This window comes from Pseudochaenichthys georgianus, chromosome 11 (assembly GCF_902827115.2).
Source record: "Pseudochaenichthys georgianus chromosome 11, fPseGeo1.2, whole genome shotgun sequence".
In the NCBI taxonomy this organism is placed as follows: Eukaryota; Metazoa; Chordata; class Actinopteri; order Perciformes; family Channichthyidae; genus Pseudochaenichthys; species Pseudochaenichthys georgianus.
Genome location: NC_047513.1, coordinates 20,356,202 through 20,373,747, shown reverse-complemented (window position 1 = coordinate 20,373,747; position 17,546 = coordinate 20,356,202). Strand labels below are relative to the sequence as shown.

The 17,546-nt window shown below is 42.1% G+C and overlaps 1 protein-coding gene across 1 annotated transcript; it reads left to right on the top strand.

Moving 5' to 3' along the window:
* LOC117454758 (zinc finger protein 385D-like) lies at positions 1-16,320 on the top strand. The gene is made up of 8 exons (XM_034093924.2): positions 1-117; positions 2,362-2,480; positions 8,781-8,885; positions 9,230-9,398; positions 10,893-11,132; positions 11,215-11,396; positions 12,795-12,896; positions 13,260-16,320. Exons 1-8 carry the CDS (start codon positions 108-110, stop codon positions 13,500-13,502), a joined length of 1,170 nt encoding a protein of 389 aa, XP_033949815.1. The 5' UTR covers positions 1-107; the 3' UTR covers positions 13,503-16,320.
* Positions 16,321-17,546: the final 1,226 nt, after the last annotated feature.

The window sequence follows — 17,546 nt, the reverse complement described above, 5'->3', positions numbered from 1 at the left end:
GGGAGACAGACTGTGGAGGAGAAGACACACAGCTTAATCTCTGCCTGGAGATGTGAAATACTTTTATCTTACACTGAGTGAACTGTCGGATTTCACCTGTTGCCGCCATGTATTTTGGTACGTAAATGATGCGTTTTCCTCTCAAGAGTTGTTGGTTAATATAACGCAGCGGAGTCACTTGTTGCTATGTTGAGATGGATGTGAGCTTTGTGAAGTCAGTCACCTGCACAGCGGAGCACACAGTGATCGCGCAGTTTACTCAATACAGATTTGAAAGACAACATTATGGTCTAGGTTTGTGTCATGAAGCGTTTTAGTGCGCTCAATAATCCTCATGATAAATAACAACAGTAGGCTATAGAGACAGTTCTTCAAAACTAGTGAGACAGCATTTACATATAATAGCAGGAAAGCTTGATATGAATTATTATGTTACATGCATGTTTGTTGAATGCCTAATATACATGTATGATGTGATAGGAAATAAGCTGTGCAACTAACCCTAACTAACTTCGACAAAACAAACACGTGCACATTTTTTACTGGCAGCTAATCGGGATGACAACAAAATATCATGAATGTTACGATACAATACAAATACACACATTTTACTTTAAGGAAAACTCTCCAAATGCCAAAAAAGTCGGACTTGGAGGCCTGCGTGGTTGAAAGTGGTGAGAGTTGTTGTCCCACCCCTTGTTTTAGATATGATAAAGTAGTATTTAGGATTCCACCCCTGTATCCCGCGAAGCCACAACTGCGTAAAAGCGCGTCTGGTTACGAAATGACCAACAGTGTGTTTGGCCCAGATGAAGCCTAGCAGGAGCACCTGCGATCTGCACAGTGCAGTTTAAAGGGTCTGCATAGAAAAGGTCCTGACAGCTGCTGATTTTAAGGACAGAGAGGATTGACACCTTTTGTTTCTGAAACATAAAGCATCAATGCTGAACCAAAACAGTGGGTGGAAACCAAAGCAGTATGAAGCTTGACGTTTATATTTTAAATCATTCTTTGCGGTTTTGGCTAAGCGTATTGTAATAGTATTCCCGTGTAAAGTTGACAATTATAAACGGTATTGTGATACACGAGGGCAGCCCCCACCCTTACTGAAAAGACGTTCCCTTGCAGTGGCGGTTCTAGACCAGTCTTACTGGGGGGGCTGTGCTCGGACCAGCTGTTTTATGAGAGGGGCACATTACTGTTGGACAAAAGATACAAAGACAGTGTTCAAGATTTTTTTTATTCAGTATAAAGTCATCATTGCCCACAAAAAAGCATAAAATACCATTTGTGTTTGTTTTAGTAACGTACATTAAGTAAATGACTTATTTTATTATAATATAAAGAAGTCAAACATTACTGTTATTTTCGAACCAATTTACAACACATTCTTTGCTGCAACACTTTCCAAAATTGTTTTATCATATTTTTTTCTTTTGGAGAGGGGCTGCAGGGCCGTCCAAGATCAGTGTTACAGGGGCCCCTGTTGGCCTACCCCAGAACTGCATATCTTCCCGTGCAAAAGCAAACACTTACAGCGTGACGTGCCCGCGCACACGTTCACATATGATTTGAGCTTGTTAACAGCAATCAGGCTAATGGCAGAGCGGATGGGTGTGTGTCCTGATTTTGATTATTATGATTGCACATGCAGGCTGGTCCTGAATCAAACTGTAATCAAGCTCAAAGTTCATGCTCAAACGAGAAAACAAAGCCATAATAAGGACTTAGCAACACAAACAAGAAGCTTATCACATGGCACTTTCAGTAATGGCCTCTTTACCGCAAGTGTGTGAATGTGTGTGTGTGTGTGTGTGTGTGTGTGTGTGTGTGTGTGTGTGTGTGTGTGTGTGTGTGTGTGTGTGTGTGTGTGTGTGTGTGTGTGTGTGTGTGTGTGTGTGTGTGTGTGTGTTTGAGAGTAAAGGCACATTCGGCCCAATGAGTAGATCTGAGACTGAGATTTTTCTCCTATAGCCGCCTGGACATTCCTGGCATATTTTCATTGTTTTCTATGTTAATATGCACATTCTCTGAGAAAAATAAACGAAATAAATGCAAAATTACATTGACATTCAACTGTTAATGAGATTCCGCTTGGTTAGCTGTCCTTCCACATATAAAGACTGACAAATAGACAACAAGCTTTACACAAAGTTGAATTGCAAAGACAATAAGAGAGGAAAAAACTGAGGGAAACACTTTGTTCTGCCAATCTTAAACAAACAATACAATCAGACAAGTTTCTGAGCACATAATCTCAAAGCGAAGAATGTCTTCATCTCGTTTTCTCTGGTGCACTCGCCTTCATCTTTGTATATTTATATTGAGTCCTTCCCCCTTATGTTCCTGTCCCCTCCCCAGGTAGTGTGTGTCACAGCGCTCTGCTGCCGCTGGCCCGCCCCGCGCTGGGCAGGACGCCGCACCCCTCCCCGGACCCGAAGCCCCTCTTCCCCTTCCACCTGCTGCCTCGATTCACCGACGTGAGTATACCGTCAGTAACCGCAGTTGTCACGGCAACAACACTCTCACAAACTGTGCCTTTAAAAGATGAAAAATCTAATAAAAACGAATTGTTCACTTCATGATGCTGATTTCTGCTGCAAGTGGTTCAGTTTATTTCACGGCACAGTCTGTATTTTTCAACACACAGATGCATGAGCCAGCTGCCTACACCTTTCCGAATATATCACCTCTGATGCAGAGAGCTGTGACATTTCCACACAACCCGGGGAGGGGGGTGGGGGTGGGACTGGATTCCTTGATGTTCCTCGCACAGCGTCTCTTGAAGATGTCTGTCCCGGTGTTTGTGAAGGGTGAAAGAGAAGAGAAACAAAACCAAAGTTCAAGCCCCTGAAGAGAGGGTGGGCTGACATTAACATGGAGATACTGCTTTATGACTCCATGTACTCCTGGCTGTATAATGCATGAAATAATATTCCAGCTCTGAATCAATGGTGTATAAGTAATCAGATTTACTAACAATACCAAATTAAATCTCGCACCTCTATTTGTTGCAAGAACATGCAGCCAAGAAAACATGATGTGTGTTTTTGTCCTCACACCTCGCTAATACCAAACCTATTACAAAACCTAAACTTGACTTGATGTTGCTATGACTCATAGGCCCTTCACTGAGTCTAGCCAAATACTGAAGGAAAATGGACTTGTTGTGGCTCTGATGTTAACAAGAGAGATATTAGAAAGACAAATTGAGTGTATAAAAGAAGAGAGGATTGTGTGGTATGTGAGGCTTCTAGTTTGCAGTTAATCTATTCTCTCCTTTGTCAAAAAGCCTTTCTGCCACCTAAGGAGGTTTGAGCCCCCTCCATTTGTCCTCTCCCTCCTGCCTTCGCATCCTTTCACTTTTTTGTGTTTCTCTTGCTCTATCACCCTCTTCACTTCAGCACTTCAGAGTTTCAACCTCTCACCATCACTGACCATCCTCTTTCCCACTTTCTCCACAATTTAAAATGTCTGCATGTTATGGGCGGTGGTGGTGAAGTCCATTGGGACTTGGCTTGGCAACTGGAAGGTCACCAGTTCAAGTCCCGGAAAGACCAAGTGCTACCGAGGTGTCCCTGAGCAAGCACCCTACACTGCTCCCCTGGCGCCGTACATAATGGCAGGCTCCTAACACTAGGATGGGTCAAATTCAGAGAAAACATTTTGTTACATGGTACCTGTACTGTGTAATGACAATAAGTTGAATCTATCTATCTATTATACCTTCTTCTAAAATGACAAAAAGCCTATATACCCAGGTGCCCAATTTCTTAAAAAGTCTCACACGAAAGAGACCGCTGACTCATAACCCCTCTCACCAATTTATGACTCCCCTTTCTTTCACTTTGTTCCATTTCCACCTCCTCTCTGCATTTTCAAGAACAAATTCTAAAAAAGTGGCTAACATTTACAATGCTTGGAATTGAATTGGTTGCTTTTAACATAAATTGGAAACGTATTGGCTGTGTCTATGACTGACATAAAGTGCAATGTTTAAATACACAGCGTGTCTCCTTTACAGAGGGCTGCTATCTTTATTCTGCTGACTTATTTTCTTGACAGATTGGTTCATTAGAAAGTAGTGAAAATGAATATCGTCAATGAATTCCCACAGCCCAAATTATTGTATTTAATGTCAATCAGCCAAAACCACAACATAACATATTTATAACAATATATAACATATTTACTTGAACGTTATATAGGACAAAGACAAGCAGTGTTGTTTTTGATTTATTAATATTTTGAAGGGCTCATTGCATGTGAGGAATGTTGACCTAAAAACATGTTAAAATGAAAATGTCCTTCAAAAATGATCCAAGACACACTGAAATGTTCTTTTATTTGACATGGCAATATGTTTTTGAAGGGATAAAGCGATGTGATTGACGCCAATCTCCATGAGGTAGATCCTCATAAATGTCATCTCAGTCCATCAATTGACTAATTATTTCTGCTCCGCTGTGTTTATTAAAGTACATTAAACATTGACATTTTCCTCAGTTTCATTATTTAGATTTGAATATTGTTTCACAGAAACCAACATAAAGAAGCTTAATGTGGTTTATTCGGCGTACTGGTAAGCTTAGAATAATGTAAAGGGAACCTTCTCCCTGCTCGGTTTTGAACCTGTGGGTGTTCAGTAAGTGGGCACACAGCTGGACTCTGGCTGCTTGCCTTTGTCCTGACATGTGTGTTTTTACATGTGTGTTGTGTGTGTGTCGCCCTCTGTTAAATGCTGCATTTGTTAAGTGCCCACATGGGTTGTCGTGGTTACAGGATTGCATGCATGTGTGTGTGGATGTTTGTCGTGAGCCAGTGATCCAAACTGGGACTGGCTAGTTGGCTTATAGTTTGACAGAATTGGAAACAAATAAGTGCTTTTGTTTCCAAGCAAATAATTTAAGTAACAAATAAGGAAAAGCAGCAGCTCGTTCATCATCAACAGCCTGCCATTTTATCAGGGTTTGACGTCATGCTGTACATAATATAAATCCAGGAACATTCATCATTATAAATGTTGAGGCTCTGCTTTACTTCACTCGACCATATGTTGCAGCAATAACTCAGTCCATGGAGCTGAGTTGGTTTGACGCGCCACCACCTGATTAACACTGAAGCTCTGGTAAAAACAGGAAAACCAAGTCAGCAAGATACATAACTGCAGGGGGAGATGGGAGTTCTCCCCTAGATAGAAGAATTTCCTGCATTTCTTTCTACACCTCCTAACTTCTTGGTGTAACCCTCTGCTAAATTCCAAATTATAAAATGAACATGGAAATACAAAATATTAAAAGCAAGATTTATCTTAATAACATTTGAGTCTACTCCTTCCAGAATGTCCTATCTCCACATCCAAATCAAGGTGACTAACATTATGTTTGCTACAAAGTTATCTAACCTTGATTTGCAAATCTGGCATTTTTACGAGAGTAAATCCTACTTTTAGCTAATTTTGCTAAAGTTTGGCTGGTGAGAAGAGGGCCAAGCAGGTTCATTTAACTTTTGCTAGTCTATATTTTCCAATATGTTTCTTTTTTTTATGCAGCTAAGATAAAGGGCATGTTTCTTACCTTAAAGGCCCTGTCACACTGTACCGAAATTGACACCTGATGGACACACGATAAAGGAAATGTTCAAATTCGGCTGTGATCGTAGCAACATCGGGCCATTCGTGAGGGCATCTAAGCCATCGTATGACCGCCGGTGGAGTTTCTCAGGCTCCGGCAGCAACTTCGTGAGCGGCAACTTCGTAAGGCACTCGTGAGGGCATCTTGTCAAATCGTGTAATCTTCGTGTTATCATCGGTGCATTCACACTCACTCTGATCGGGGCGAATGCCCGATGGCACCGATGATAACAAGATGCCCTCACGATGGCCTTACGAAGGGCAAAATTGACACACGAATTCAACACGAAAATGAACCTTCGCAAGGTCCTTCGGCAATTTTTTGGCATGCCAAAGATTTTACCACCGCTCACGAAGTTGCTGCCGGAGCCTGAGAAACTCCACCAGCGATCATACGATGGCTTAAGATGCCCTCACGAATGGCCCGATGTTGCTACGATCACAGCCGAATTTGAACATTTCTTTTATCGTGTGTCCATCTGGTTGTTTTATTGCACAACAAAATAATGTAAACATATTATGTAAATAACCCAATTTGTGTTCTGTGAAACTAAAAAGGATATAATATATTATTTTGAAGGACAGTTGACAGGAAGTTGTTGTTGTTATGGAAACAACATTGCGGAGAAAACGTAATATCTTCTACATATAAAGACGGATAAAGTAAAGAACAAAGTCTGAAGATATCAGTACAGTATCATAGTACTGTAACATAATTGTTTTTGTTACTTTCATTGCAGTTGTATGTCTTAAATGTAATGTAAATGTTACCTTCGTGTGTGGTTCGGGGCCATCTTCGTGCGAAATTCACAATTCCATATTCGTGTGTCCATCGGGTGTCAATTTCGGGACAGTGTGACAGGGGCTTTATAAATAGTCAGGACCCTGTTTAAAATGTTTCCACTGAACCAAGGGTGATCCACATATCTGTGTTATTTGTTTTCAGTCAGTTGCTGAAAATAGTAAAATGATCATTGATGTACGTTTTATAAATATAAGCATGTCGTTTTTTGTATAAAATTCAGTGGGGATGCATTAGCTCCACTTGCTTCATGGATCGAGCACCTGGGATGTGGTTAATTTCTTTATTTATATCATCCATTGAATGTAGTGCTTATATTGCTTTTGATGTCACAAAACGGTGGTGGCGAAGTCGATAGGGATTTGGCTTGGCAACTGGAACGTCACCAGTTCAAGTCCCGGCAAGACCAAGTGCTACCGGGGTGTCCCTGAGCAAGGCACCGTTCCCTACACTGCTCCCCGGGCGCCGTTCAAAATGGCAGGCCACTGCTCCTAACACAGGATGGGTCAGATGCAGAGAAACAATTTCCCCACGAGGGATTAATAAAGTATATAAAAAAAATCAAAAAACATCAGGCAGAGAGGGAATACAGAGAACGGAGACTGACAGTTTGGATGAAGTCAGGTGATGTAGTGTTTGTACAGAAGAAAGAAAAAAGAGGCGATGAGTAAGAAGAGCGAAATGACTTTGCCACAGGTGCAACTCCACCCCAGAGCGTGGAGTGGGAGTGAAGGGTAAGAGAGTGAGTCCTCTGGGAGGCAGGAAGGTGACTTTGATCAAACGGAGACGAGAGGGATCAGCAGAGAGTTTATAGGGGAGCAGATGGAGGGGTGAAGTGAGGAATGTGTGGTGGAGATGGTGCTACAGGAAGGAGCCTTACGGGCTGAGGAGGGAGAGAGACTTTCACTGATGTTATAATGTTCAGTTTCATTCAGAATAAACACTCTCATAACATTAATATGGCCTTGTTGTTTTTCATGTGCAACATTGTATATTTCCATGTCATGGTCATCTAGTTAATTATTTCTTGTGTATTTTCAATATAAGGATACCCAAGAGAAATGTATGCATTTGTTATGAGTGTGTTGCTTGAGTGTTACATAGACACACAGCTGCAGGGAAGCAGAGCGAGAGATAAGAGAGCAGTGACTGCGGACATGCATTCCAGTGTAGCAGAGTGATGATCAAAGGAAATGAACACACACACACACACACACACACACACACACACACACACACACACACACACACACACACACACACACACACACACACACACACACACACACACACACACACACACACACAGATATGGGAGGTTTACTTCCTGTTTACTCTCATACTGAAACCTAGTATGGGGTGAAACGTCCATATTTTCAAGTTAGTTGATTTGTGTGTGTTCTTGTTACAGGGTTACACAACACATGATTGTACAACTATAGTATTTATGTGAACTGTGACATGCATTCTTTTAAAAGGGAACGACACCTTGCAAGGGATATTTCTAAACCTCATTCATTTCTTACAGTGCAGAAAGACCATCGGCAGGATCTGAGTATTTTGTTGGAAAAGATCTGGGTGAGGCTTTGGTTTCCAGCCTGAAGCACTCACCCCCTGTAGGTTTGAAAGGTGCCTGTAAAATGTTTATAGTTTGTTCCATCATAGAGAGCAAAGGCCGTGGTCAGCTGGGATTCAGGGTGGTCACGTTGGACATATTTGTGTGTGGAAAATAAAATCATCAGAACCTTGAGCCTTTGACTATTTTGCTGCTCATGCTCTGTGGTGTACTCGGTTATGCTGCATTTAGTTTTGTAAGTAGTAGTAGGTAGGCAATAAGTGAGCAAAGATAAAGTGGTTCTGACCAATGAAAGAATGGTTTGAATGGAGTTTGGAGCATGTTGCAATGGTGGTTTGACAGGTTTATGGTTTGTCATGTATTAAAATAAATTGGATATTCTTTGAATCCAAGCTAAATCCACGCTGATCACAGCCTCATGTTCTGCACTATGGAGTAAACTACGAGTCTCTGACTGCCACCTTTCCCATAAACAGGTGTTTCACAGTCACTTTAAACCTGTTGGGGTGAGTCAAGGTGGAGCCGCAGTGCAGGGCATGTCATTTACACACTCTGTTGTGTTCATGCGTGATTGGGTGCTAGACAAGCTGCTCCCTCATTCAGCTCCTTCTCACAACTCCCACCTCTAACCTGACATATTATAAATCTGTGTTTCTCTCGAAAGGGAGTACATTAACTTGCAGACAGCATGTCATTAACACCTCAAGTGGTCTATTTCACCACCTAATAAGTCTTGCATGACCCTGAAGTTACGCTCTCCTTTGTTGCAGATGGATCACGTCCATAAAGTTCTGATTGGCCCCGGCTTCGGCCTAACATCGCCGCTGAAGAGGAAGCCCAGTCCCTGTGGAGTGTGTCGACTGTTCAACTCTGAGGTGGGCGTTGTCGTGTGGGAAACACTAACTTTGATTGTTTTTCTTCCAGGGTGATTTTATTTCTCACACACACCCTTACAGTACATGACAGTTGAACACTTACTAAGCCTGCCTTAGGTAAAACCGGCCCCATTTCATAACTGGGGGAGATGAACACCTCTCACTTGTTTGACCTTTGCAATCACCACTCCTGTTTCTAATACAATACAAACTGATATAAAACACCTGTCAATCAAGAAGTTATAGCAGCTTCTACTTTGTGCTTGATCCACTGTAATGTTCTCGTAGCTAAAACAATATCTGCAATGACTTTACACCTTCTTGTGTTTCTGTTGTGTGGACAGGCGCAGACGTCTTCTCATTATGTTGGCACCAAGCACGCTAAAAGGCTGAAAACGATGGACGCCCCCGATTCAAAGATCAGGACCTCTGAACCAGTCGCCACGGAAACCACATTGCAAATTCTCCCATCAGCCTGCTCGCAGCCCTCCAGCTCTGAAACAACATCAGGAGGTGTGTGTCTACATGCTTCTCCCGTGTGTGTGTGTGTGTGTGTGTGTGTGTGTGTGTGTGTGTGTGTGTGTGTGTGTGTGTGTGTGTGTGTGTGTGTGTGTGTGTGTGTGTGTGTGTGTGTGTGTGTGTGTGTGTGTGTGTGTGTGTGTGTGTGTGTGTGTGTGTGTGTGTGTGTGTGTGTGTGTGTGTTTGCAGGAATCAAATGTATGACAGCCTCAGATGTGGGGATGTAAAGCTCAAACCTCCTCTTCCCAGTCACGACTTTAATTATTTGATGTGATAAACCCCCTGCTGCTTTTGGTATCACAGTGAACAGATTAAGGGTTGAGCATTATCCCGTGCTGCTTTTTCATATCTACATTTACTGACCTCTGAATGGCCTTCAGAGATCGAAAAAACACATTCAATATTCTCACATGATGAGTGGGAACTCTATAGTGCATGTGAGGACATGTGTGCCAGGATTGTGTTGATATTATGTGTGGAGGTGTGTCGAAGCAACATGTCTCTGTGAGCCAGTCCTGATGTGTTAGTCTTGCATATGTGTGGGCGTTGCAGAAGGAAAATAATACATTTTGCTGCAAGCCGAAAAGCAGAACGACTGAAGAATTGTACTTGACATTACCCATGTGAGAGTGTATTTGAAGAGTGAGAGAATGAGTGATCATTTCCAGTTTGGATTTAGTTTCAGGGAGTTGGATGAGAAGGCATGAGAGCTTTGTGAAGAATGCTCCAGCAAACAGCCTCTTCAAGTGGGGGAGTCAATGGTAACAAACAGACACCCACTCAGAGAGGCAGAGCTAATCATTGTTATTAGCAAAGACTGAATCCTTAAATCAGCACGCATTCCTCCAGGGATTCTAACAAGTCAGTCTCACAAAAGATAATCGAGCCAAATCATTCTTATACAAAACTGTGAGTTTAAGTGCTGGCAGGCAGATCCTTGGGGAAATCATTGATTATCAGTGCGATTAGAGAAGTCGATAGAGCCCATAATCACCTAACCTGGTGAGGTTTTATCTCTTTCTCTGAGCATGGCATGAAATTGCTGTTTCTTATTGTAAGCAGTAAGAATAGAAAAAAACGTTCAAGTTTGAATCATCAGACTTTCTCGTGCTCCACCTCGTTTTTTTCCATTCTCGTTCTCTTCTTTCTTGCCACATTTTTATGCCATGGTTTATACCTGAGGCATTGGGTTTTCTGGCTGTCTGTCGATCTGTTTCTTCAAATTTGGCACACCATCCACTTTGACATAAAGATGAACTGATTCGATGTTTGTGTTTAAACAGGTTTTTGGCCACAACTCAAGAATGTATCAATTCATTATGAGAGTTTCACGCAGATGTATAATATGAATTATGAAGTGATGACATCTTCTACAGACATGATGTGGTGTGCAAATGTACTGGCTGGCAGAGGTTGTTCTTGTTGTTTCTCACACTTCTTACACTGTCTTATTAATATCTTTATGTATCTTTTTTTTGGTTATTTCAGAACCCTCACCCCCATACCCTACCTCAGAGATGGCACTGTCGAGCCGTGCCCCCGCTGTAACTGAGATTCCGCCTTCTGACCCCTCCCTGTCGCCCGGCCCTGCAACACCAGAGAAAGAGACACAAAGAGACGGAGAGATGGACGTGGAAACAGAAGAAGAGAAATCCATACGTCTTCTCTACTGCTCCCTCTGCAAGGTGGCAGTGAACTCTGCCTCGCAGCTGCAGGCCCACAACAGTGGTGAGAAACTGCAGCCGTAGTGAAGCTTAGCCTGCTCGTGCTATGTTTGATGCTGTATTGACGTGACTTTATATCTGCTCAGGCACTAAGCACAAAACAATGCTGGAGGCAAGGAGCGGGCATGGGGCCATCAAGTCTTTCCCGAGGACGGGGGTCAAAACTAAGTTGGTCGTGCTGCCTGAGGTGTCAACGGGACTCCAGAACAAAACGTTCCACTGTGAGATCTGCGATGTGCACGTTAACTCAGAGACGCAGCTCAAACAGGTCAGCTGCTGATGTACTGTCAGTAACAAAGCTCAGAGGGGTCTTTTTACTGGTAAAAAACGAACACAGTCCATTACAGACAGCAGTTAAGGCATCAGGTGAGATATTGGATGGGAAACTCCAAATGTCAGACATTCATTTTATTATCATACCCGGCTATACATTGCATTGACATCCCTGGATTAGTGAGGTCACGCTCACTTCGTTCATACGTTTCAACTCAGTGCCAACACAACATACAGTACATTTGAGTGGCCGGGAGATGATTAAAGAGGCAGGAAATAGGAAAAACCTCAATTCTGCTACGCACATTTAGATTTATTCCTTGGACTTTCATCTAATCTTTGGTTGGCAAAACATGTGAGAAGTTCAGAGGGGAACTGAAAACACCTAACAGACATCTGAAACTTGACAAAAGTTGCCACGTACACATTGCATTTTCTCAAAAGGTCAGAGCCCATAATATCTGGATCCATTTGTTTAATCTTCATCAATGTGTCACCATTTGTCTTTAAATGTAAAATCCAAACAGTAACTATAATGGTCAGATACATGTAGCGGAGTACAAAACATTTGCCTAAAAATGTATTGGGGTAGATATATAAAGTAGCATTACATTGGAGTGTTTTGCGTCCTAAAGTATATGAAATTGTGCATGAATTAAAAGTAGAAAGACAAACTAACTTAGTGTAGTCGGGTTATTGCTCTAGCAGAATTACCACTGGGCGGGTGAAATACTGTCACTTCACATTTTCACTGCCTAATTCCTCTTGTGAAGGTAAAGCTATGAAAAGGTCAGCTGTCGCACAGATCTGCCACACAGTTGAGTTACTCAAAGGCGTCAACAGATTCTACATCACTTAACCCATCGTGCATTACAGCAAGTCAATTCAGTACTCTGCATATTTTATTCCAATTCACAGTGTCAACATCTCAAACCTGTCGCTGCAGGTAACATAAAATCACAGATCTCTAGTGATAATGAGCACAAAGATACTCAGGCTCTTTCAGCGAGCATTCTGAATGTGATGTTAGCATCTCTGTTCGTGATGGGAATGCACAGTGTGGGTCTGACTGTGTGAAAGTAAACTTTGGCCAGGTGCTCATGCATATTCAGCAGTTCACCGCTGATTGCGTGGCCGTAGCCATCTGTTTGTGCCTGTCAATCAAATCAGAAAGACGCCCCCTCATGAATATTTTTTATCTCAAATTTCGAGCCAACAAAATACAGACATGCTGCCCAACATTTTCAAACTTTGATTAGGCTTTCTTTCTATAATTCCCTCTTCCCTGATTATTCAAATTTCCAGACAACGGCAAATATGTTTTCTTCTTTTCTTAATGCTTTTGCCTGAGTGTGCCTGGTGTTTATCTGCCTGTTTCTCTCCTTCATTCCAGCACATCAGCAGTAGGAGACACAAGGATAGAGCAGCAGGTAAACCAGCCAAGCCTAAGTTCAGCCCTTATACTCCCACCCAGCGTCACCAGAGTTTCCAAGCAGTGAGTACCCTGCTGTTGATTCATATGCTTTCAGCCGTCCGCGTTGTGTTTGTGTGCACTAGTTGACTCCTCTTCCAAGAAGCTTCACTCCCTACTTCAAATGAGGCCAATCCTCAGGTCTCTGGTTCTTATGTCTGAACTGTTGCAGCCCAATGACATTGTCTTGGGAGAAAAAGGCAGATGATGTTGGATAGAAGCGCAGATTAATGGAAAGATTGTTTGGCAGTAACTGGGACAGCCCAGACCTCTACTGGCCAAGGAGCTGCTAAGACTTTATCCTTCTCTGGTTTCCTGCTCAATTTCCTTTTAGAGAGAAAAAACCCACCTTGATTGCAGCTTGTTTGTCTGTGTTTCCCCCCTCAGATTCATCTCGCTCTGTGTAAGAACCAAGACCTGACCAAACCTTTGGCCTCCTGTCTCTTACAACATCAACTCTCCGTTGCCACTGCTGCCGCCATGGCAGCGCTGCCCCCATTCCATCTCCGTCCTGCCACAAACTCAAGCCCCGCCCTGTTTCAGAGTCAGCCCCTCCCTCAGGCGCTGATGCATCCGGCCCCTGGACCCATCTGTTCAACACACACATCGCTGCTGTTCTCCCCATACTGACCCTGACGTCTCAATCAGCCCTGAACTGCAGCTAAAAGCAGACGTGAGTCCTGAACAAGATGTGATATAAAACAGAGATACTGTGCTCTACAAACAACAGCTTATGTGGGTGTTAAGGACCAGGACTGAACATTATTTGCTCAGCCCAAACCATAAAGTGGACTGGGATCAAGTTAACACAAAAGCAGCAAAAGAGATAGTGCTGTCTGATGTGAGTGTGTGTGAATATGTGTGAGTGCACGCACAGATATAGCCATCATAGAAGTTTGTTGCACTACTACTCCATCCTCCTGCAATTCACATATTTTAAGATGCTGATAATTACATGACAATCAATAAAAAAAACTTTTAAAATGGACATTTTGATTCAGCATAAGAAAGGTGTTTATGGTAAACTTTAATGATGTCTATAAATGTGTGTTTGTGTGCAGTGTATGAATGGCAATGACAGCATAGTTGACTGAATATGGTTATTTTTTTCCAACAAAACTCAGTTGTGGATATTCATGTTTGATTCCAGAAAAGTATTTATTACAAATGTAATTCTCCATAACAGCCTTTTTTATTCAATAAATAAGTGCAAAGACCTTTCAACGTAAGCATTTTATATAGTAATACATCTTGGTTCTTTTGAATGAGATGCATATGCTGTAACTAAAGTCTGTATTTTCAGATTTTGCGTACGTGTTCAGCCATCACTGCCATCACCTCCGCCGACAACAATATCTCTCTGCATTCAGACACAGTCTAAGGCCCATTTCATCCTCTTAACCACTTAGCAGTACACACAAGTCTATTCTTGGTCTTTATTCAGGTATTTCCCTAAAAAACTAAATGAAAAGGGCACATCCCAAGACCATATACTTGGCTTCAGAGGACTTTGAAGAGTGTATAAGAGTACAGATAAATCTTTGCCCTTTATCCCCTCCAGCTTCATTCTCTGAGATAAATCAAAGCTGGAATGTTCAGCTTGACTTTATTGTCTGTGTCTACCTGGTGATGTTTGCTACTCTGCAGCCTTGAACGATGTTTTTCAAATTGATAAGTGGTTCAAAAGAATGTGTACTGCTGCTTTTCGGGCATTGTACAGAGATCATGTTCCCGTTTAAACAGTTTCAACTGATGAGACTCCAAAGCTGATGGTTATTTTAACCTTTCTCCGAGGTCCAAGTCTCAACTTACTTAATCAGGACAAGGTGCTGAGTGAGTGATCGCTGCTTCTTCAACTTTCTACGACCTCTCAGACTATGTTTTTGTTTTAGTCTTTCATCAGCCAACTGACACTAAAGTGGAGTAATTAGTGATATTTTCTTTTCTTCTGTCTCCAGCAGGCGCTCCAAAGAAAATAGTTCTACAGAACAATTCAGATAAATATATTCGAATCAATCACGGCTCCTGATAATCCTAGTTGTCACAGCAGTTATTATCATCACTATTCATTTTCTGGGGAGAGGATTGTGAACATCTGTGTGTGGGATGCTCTTTTCTCTGCAGTCTGTCAGAATCCAGACCTTCTCTGTCCTCTTTCCTCCTTCCCTCGTTCTCTCACCTTCCTTCACTGCCTTTTCTCTCTCACTTTTTGTCATCTTTCTTTCGTTATCTCACTTGACGTTCACAGTCACTCTCTCCATCGCCTTTTCGTCTCTCACTCCTCTAGCCAATTCGTGGCAGGCATGCACACATAAACATATGTCAGCAACAGCCTGACTTGGCATCCGGGGAACGTTTTATTCTCGGATACCTGGAGAGAGTACAAAGGTAAAACAAAGGCCTTTACATGCCATGTGAGGGCAGGTCCCAGAGAAAAAGAAAGTAATGAGATTTTGGTGCGGGAATGCAGCATTTTGACTTCTGTATATAATAAAACAAAGGTGGTCATGGATAAGTGCAATCAGATACTCTTAGATGACTGTTGGAAAATAAATCTCTCTCTGAATATCATCTGGAAAATAAAACTTGAACTCCATTTACAAGTATATTGTTGGCATTCATATGAGTGCATTATCAATTAAGTGTATTCAGTCAGCTCAAATACATCACCAAAATGCCATTATTATACTTTAAACATAGGAGAAAAAAGTTAAGTTGAGGGACACAGCTTAGGTTGGTACTTCTACACTAAAATACCTGTAAAAGCTGCCCTTGGTAGCTGTGTTTCTCTGGCTTCAGTAGACAAAAGATGAGTGGGCAGTGGGGAGCTGTGGCACAAGCACCATCTGTCTTTAACAAACCAGTCAGTTAAAGTTCCTCCCTTAGTTGCTCTTCCAGCAGCAGAGAGGATTTGTTAAGTCCCAGTGAGGCTTTCCTGCGGTATGGCATGGAGCAACAGATCTGTAAACGGAGGGGATGTAGGCTGTGAAGCAAATGGCTCAGCAGGGTTTTCAACAGCAGGCTACAAGGCATAATGACCAAGCTGCACCCCACAGAGAGCTGGTTGTGTGTCTGGGGCTCAGTGCTGCTGTTGTTGGATTTCAAAGAGATGTTGCAGTTAAAGCTACAGTTTGTTGGCAATGCAGTCTGACATTGCTTATACCCATAGAAGGAACAATTGCCATATTAGGGTCCTCTACAATACTGAAATGCACTTGTTCCCCTCTAAATATCGTCTTTCTTATTTAGATGAATTGTGTTATGATGTGGCTTTTTGTCTCCGACTTGCAAATGAGAAGAACAGCTACCCTAACACGAGGAACAGGACTCTTGCATCTTTGCTATCTTGCATCACAGATCATAAAGGGAATAACTTTATCCTGTTATCCTTGACATCTTTCATTGACGTGTGTGACCTCTATGAACGAAACAATAAAAAACATGCTAAAAAGGGAGCTGGCTACCTGGTTTTCTGCCCTACAGTTTCCCATGAAGTTTGATTAAACAAGACATATCTGATTTCCTGAGCTGCTTCTGTCTTACGGGTTGCTTTTAGGGGTTGATTAATCAACCTGTGTTATAATTTCATTATCATACATTTTTATTATGGCACCATACTCACATTTTCCATATTAAAAGGTAGGGCTGTACATTTTTGGCCACAGCTGAAGCGAGTGCACAGATTAGAGCTAATTCTTTTCATCTGGTAGAAAAACAGATGATCTTTTCATTGGCCAGTCTGGCTAGTGATGAGTGAGCTAGAGAAGTCACTGGACAGAGATCAGTTTGTTATCTCTTATATCAGTGCATCACTTCAGATAAATAGATTAAAAAAGCAAAGTATTCATCTGTGCTGATGGTCGCCGGCATCTGTTCTTTGTATCCGCGTGTGCCCTAATTTTACATTGCTCTCTTGATTTTCATTTCAATTAGTCGCTCTTATTCTGTCCTTTTGCCATACCTGTGATAATATGTTTCTCTCCCGGCGTCTGACACGTAAGGGGTGGCATAAAATAACTGTTTGATGGATTTGTCCATTAAAGCAAGCTGAGCTAACACCCGTGGACCCCCTCCGGCTGTCTGTCTTTATATTTATCTCCCTCCTCTTTTTAATACAGATGGACTCACACAAAACAATCACTGAATATGTCCCTGCTTTGAGGGAACAGCCGCAACATTTGCATTTGAGACAGAAAAATACACCTTGTACACAGATAGAAGTGATCTTATTATTCAAACAGTGAGTCATTACAGGTCTGTAGCCCACTTGGTAACAGAACACTTGTACCTCACACCTACAAGACTTTAAAAAAGCATGATGGCAGCTGCAGGTTAAATAAGTCTATAACATTGTGTGTATAGTTTGTAATAAAGCTTGACAGCTACAGATACATACTTGCTTTGGAAAAAAAAAACATTGAGAACATATAAAGCATCAAACATTTGAGAAAAGTCAGCTAAATCAAGAACTCAGGCTCATGGATCCTGAAAGTTCAGGCCTGTTTCACAGCTGAGGCGCCCTGCTGAAGTAATTTTTTTTCAGGGTGAGACTGACAACACCCAAGCTTTACCAAGCCCCATCCTCTTGCCTTAATATGCCATTCAGTTGGCCGTCATGGACACTTTGTTGGATCATCACTGACAGAAGGTCCTAATGGATGTTACATTAGCTGC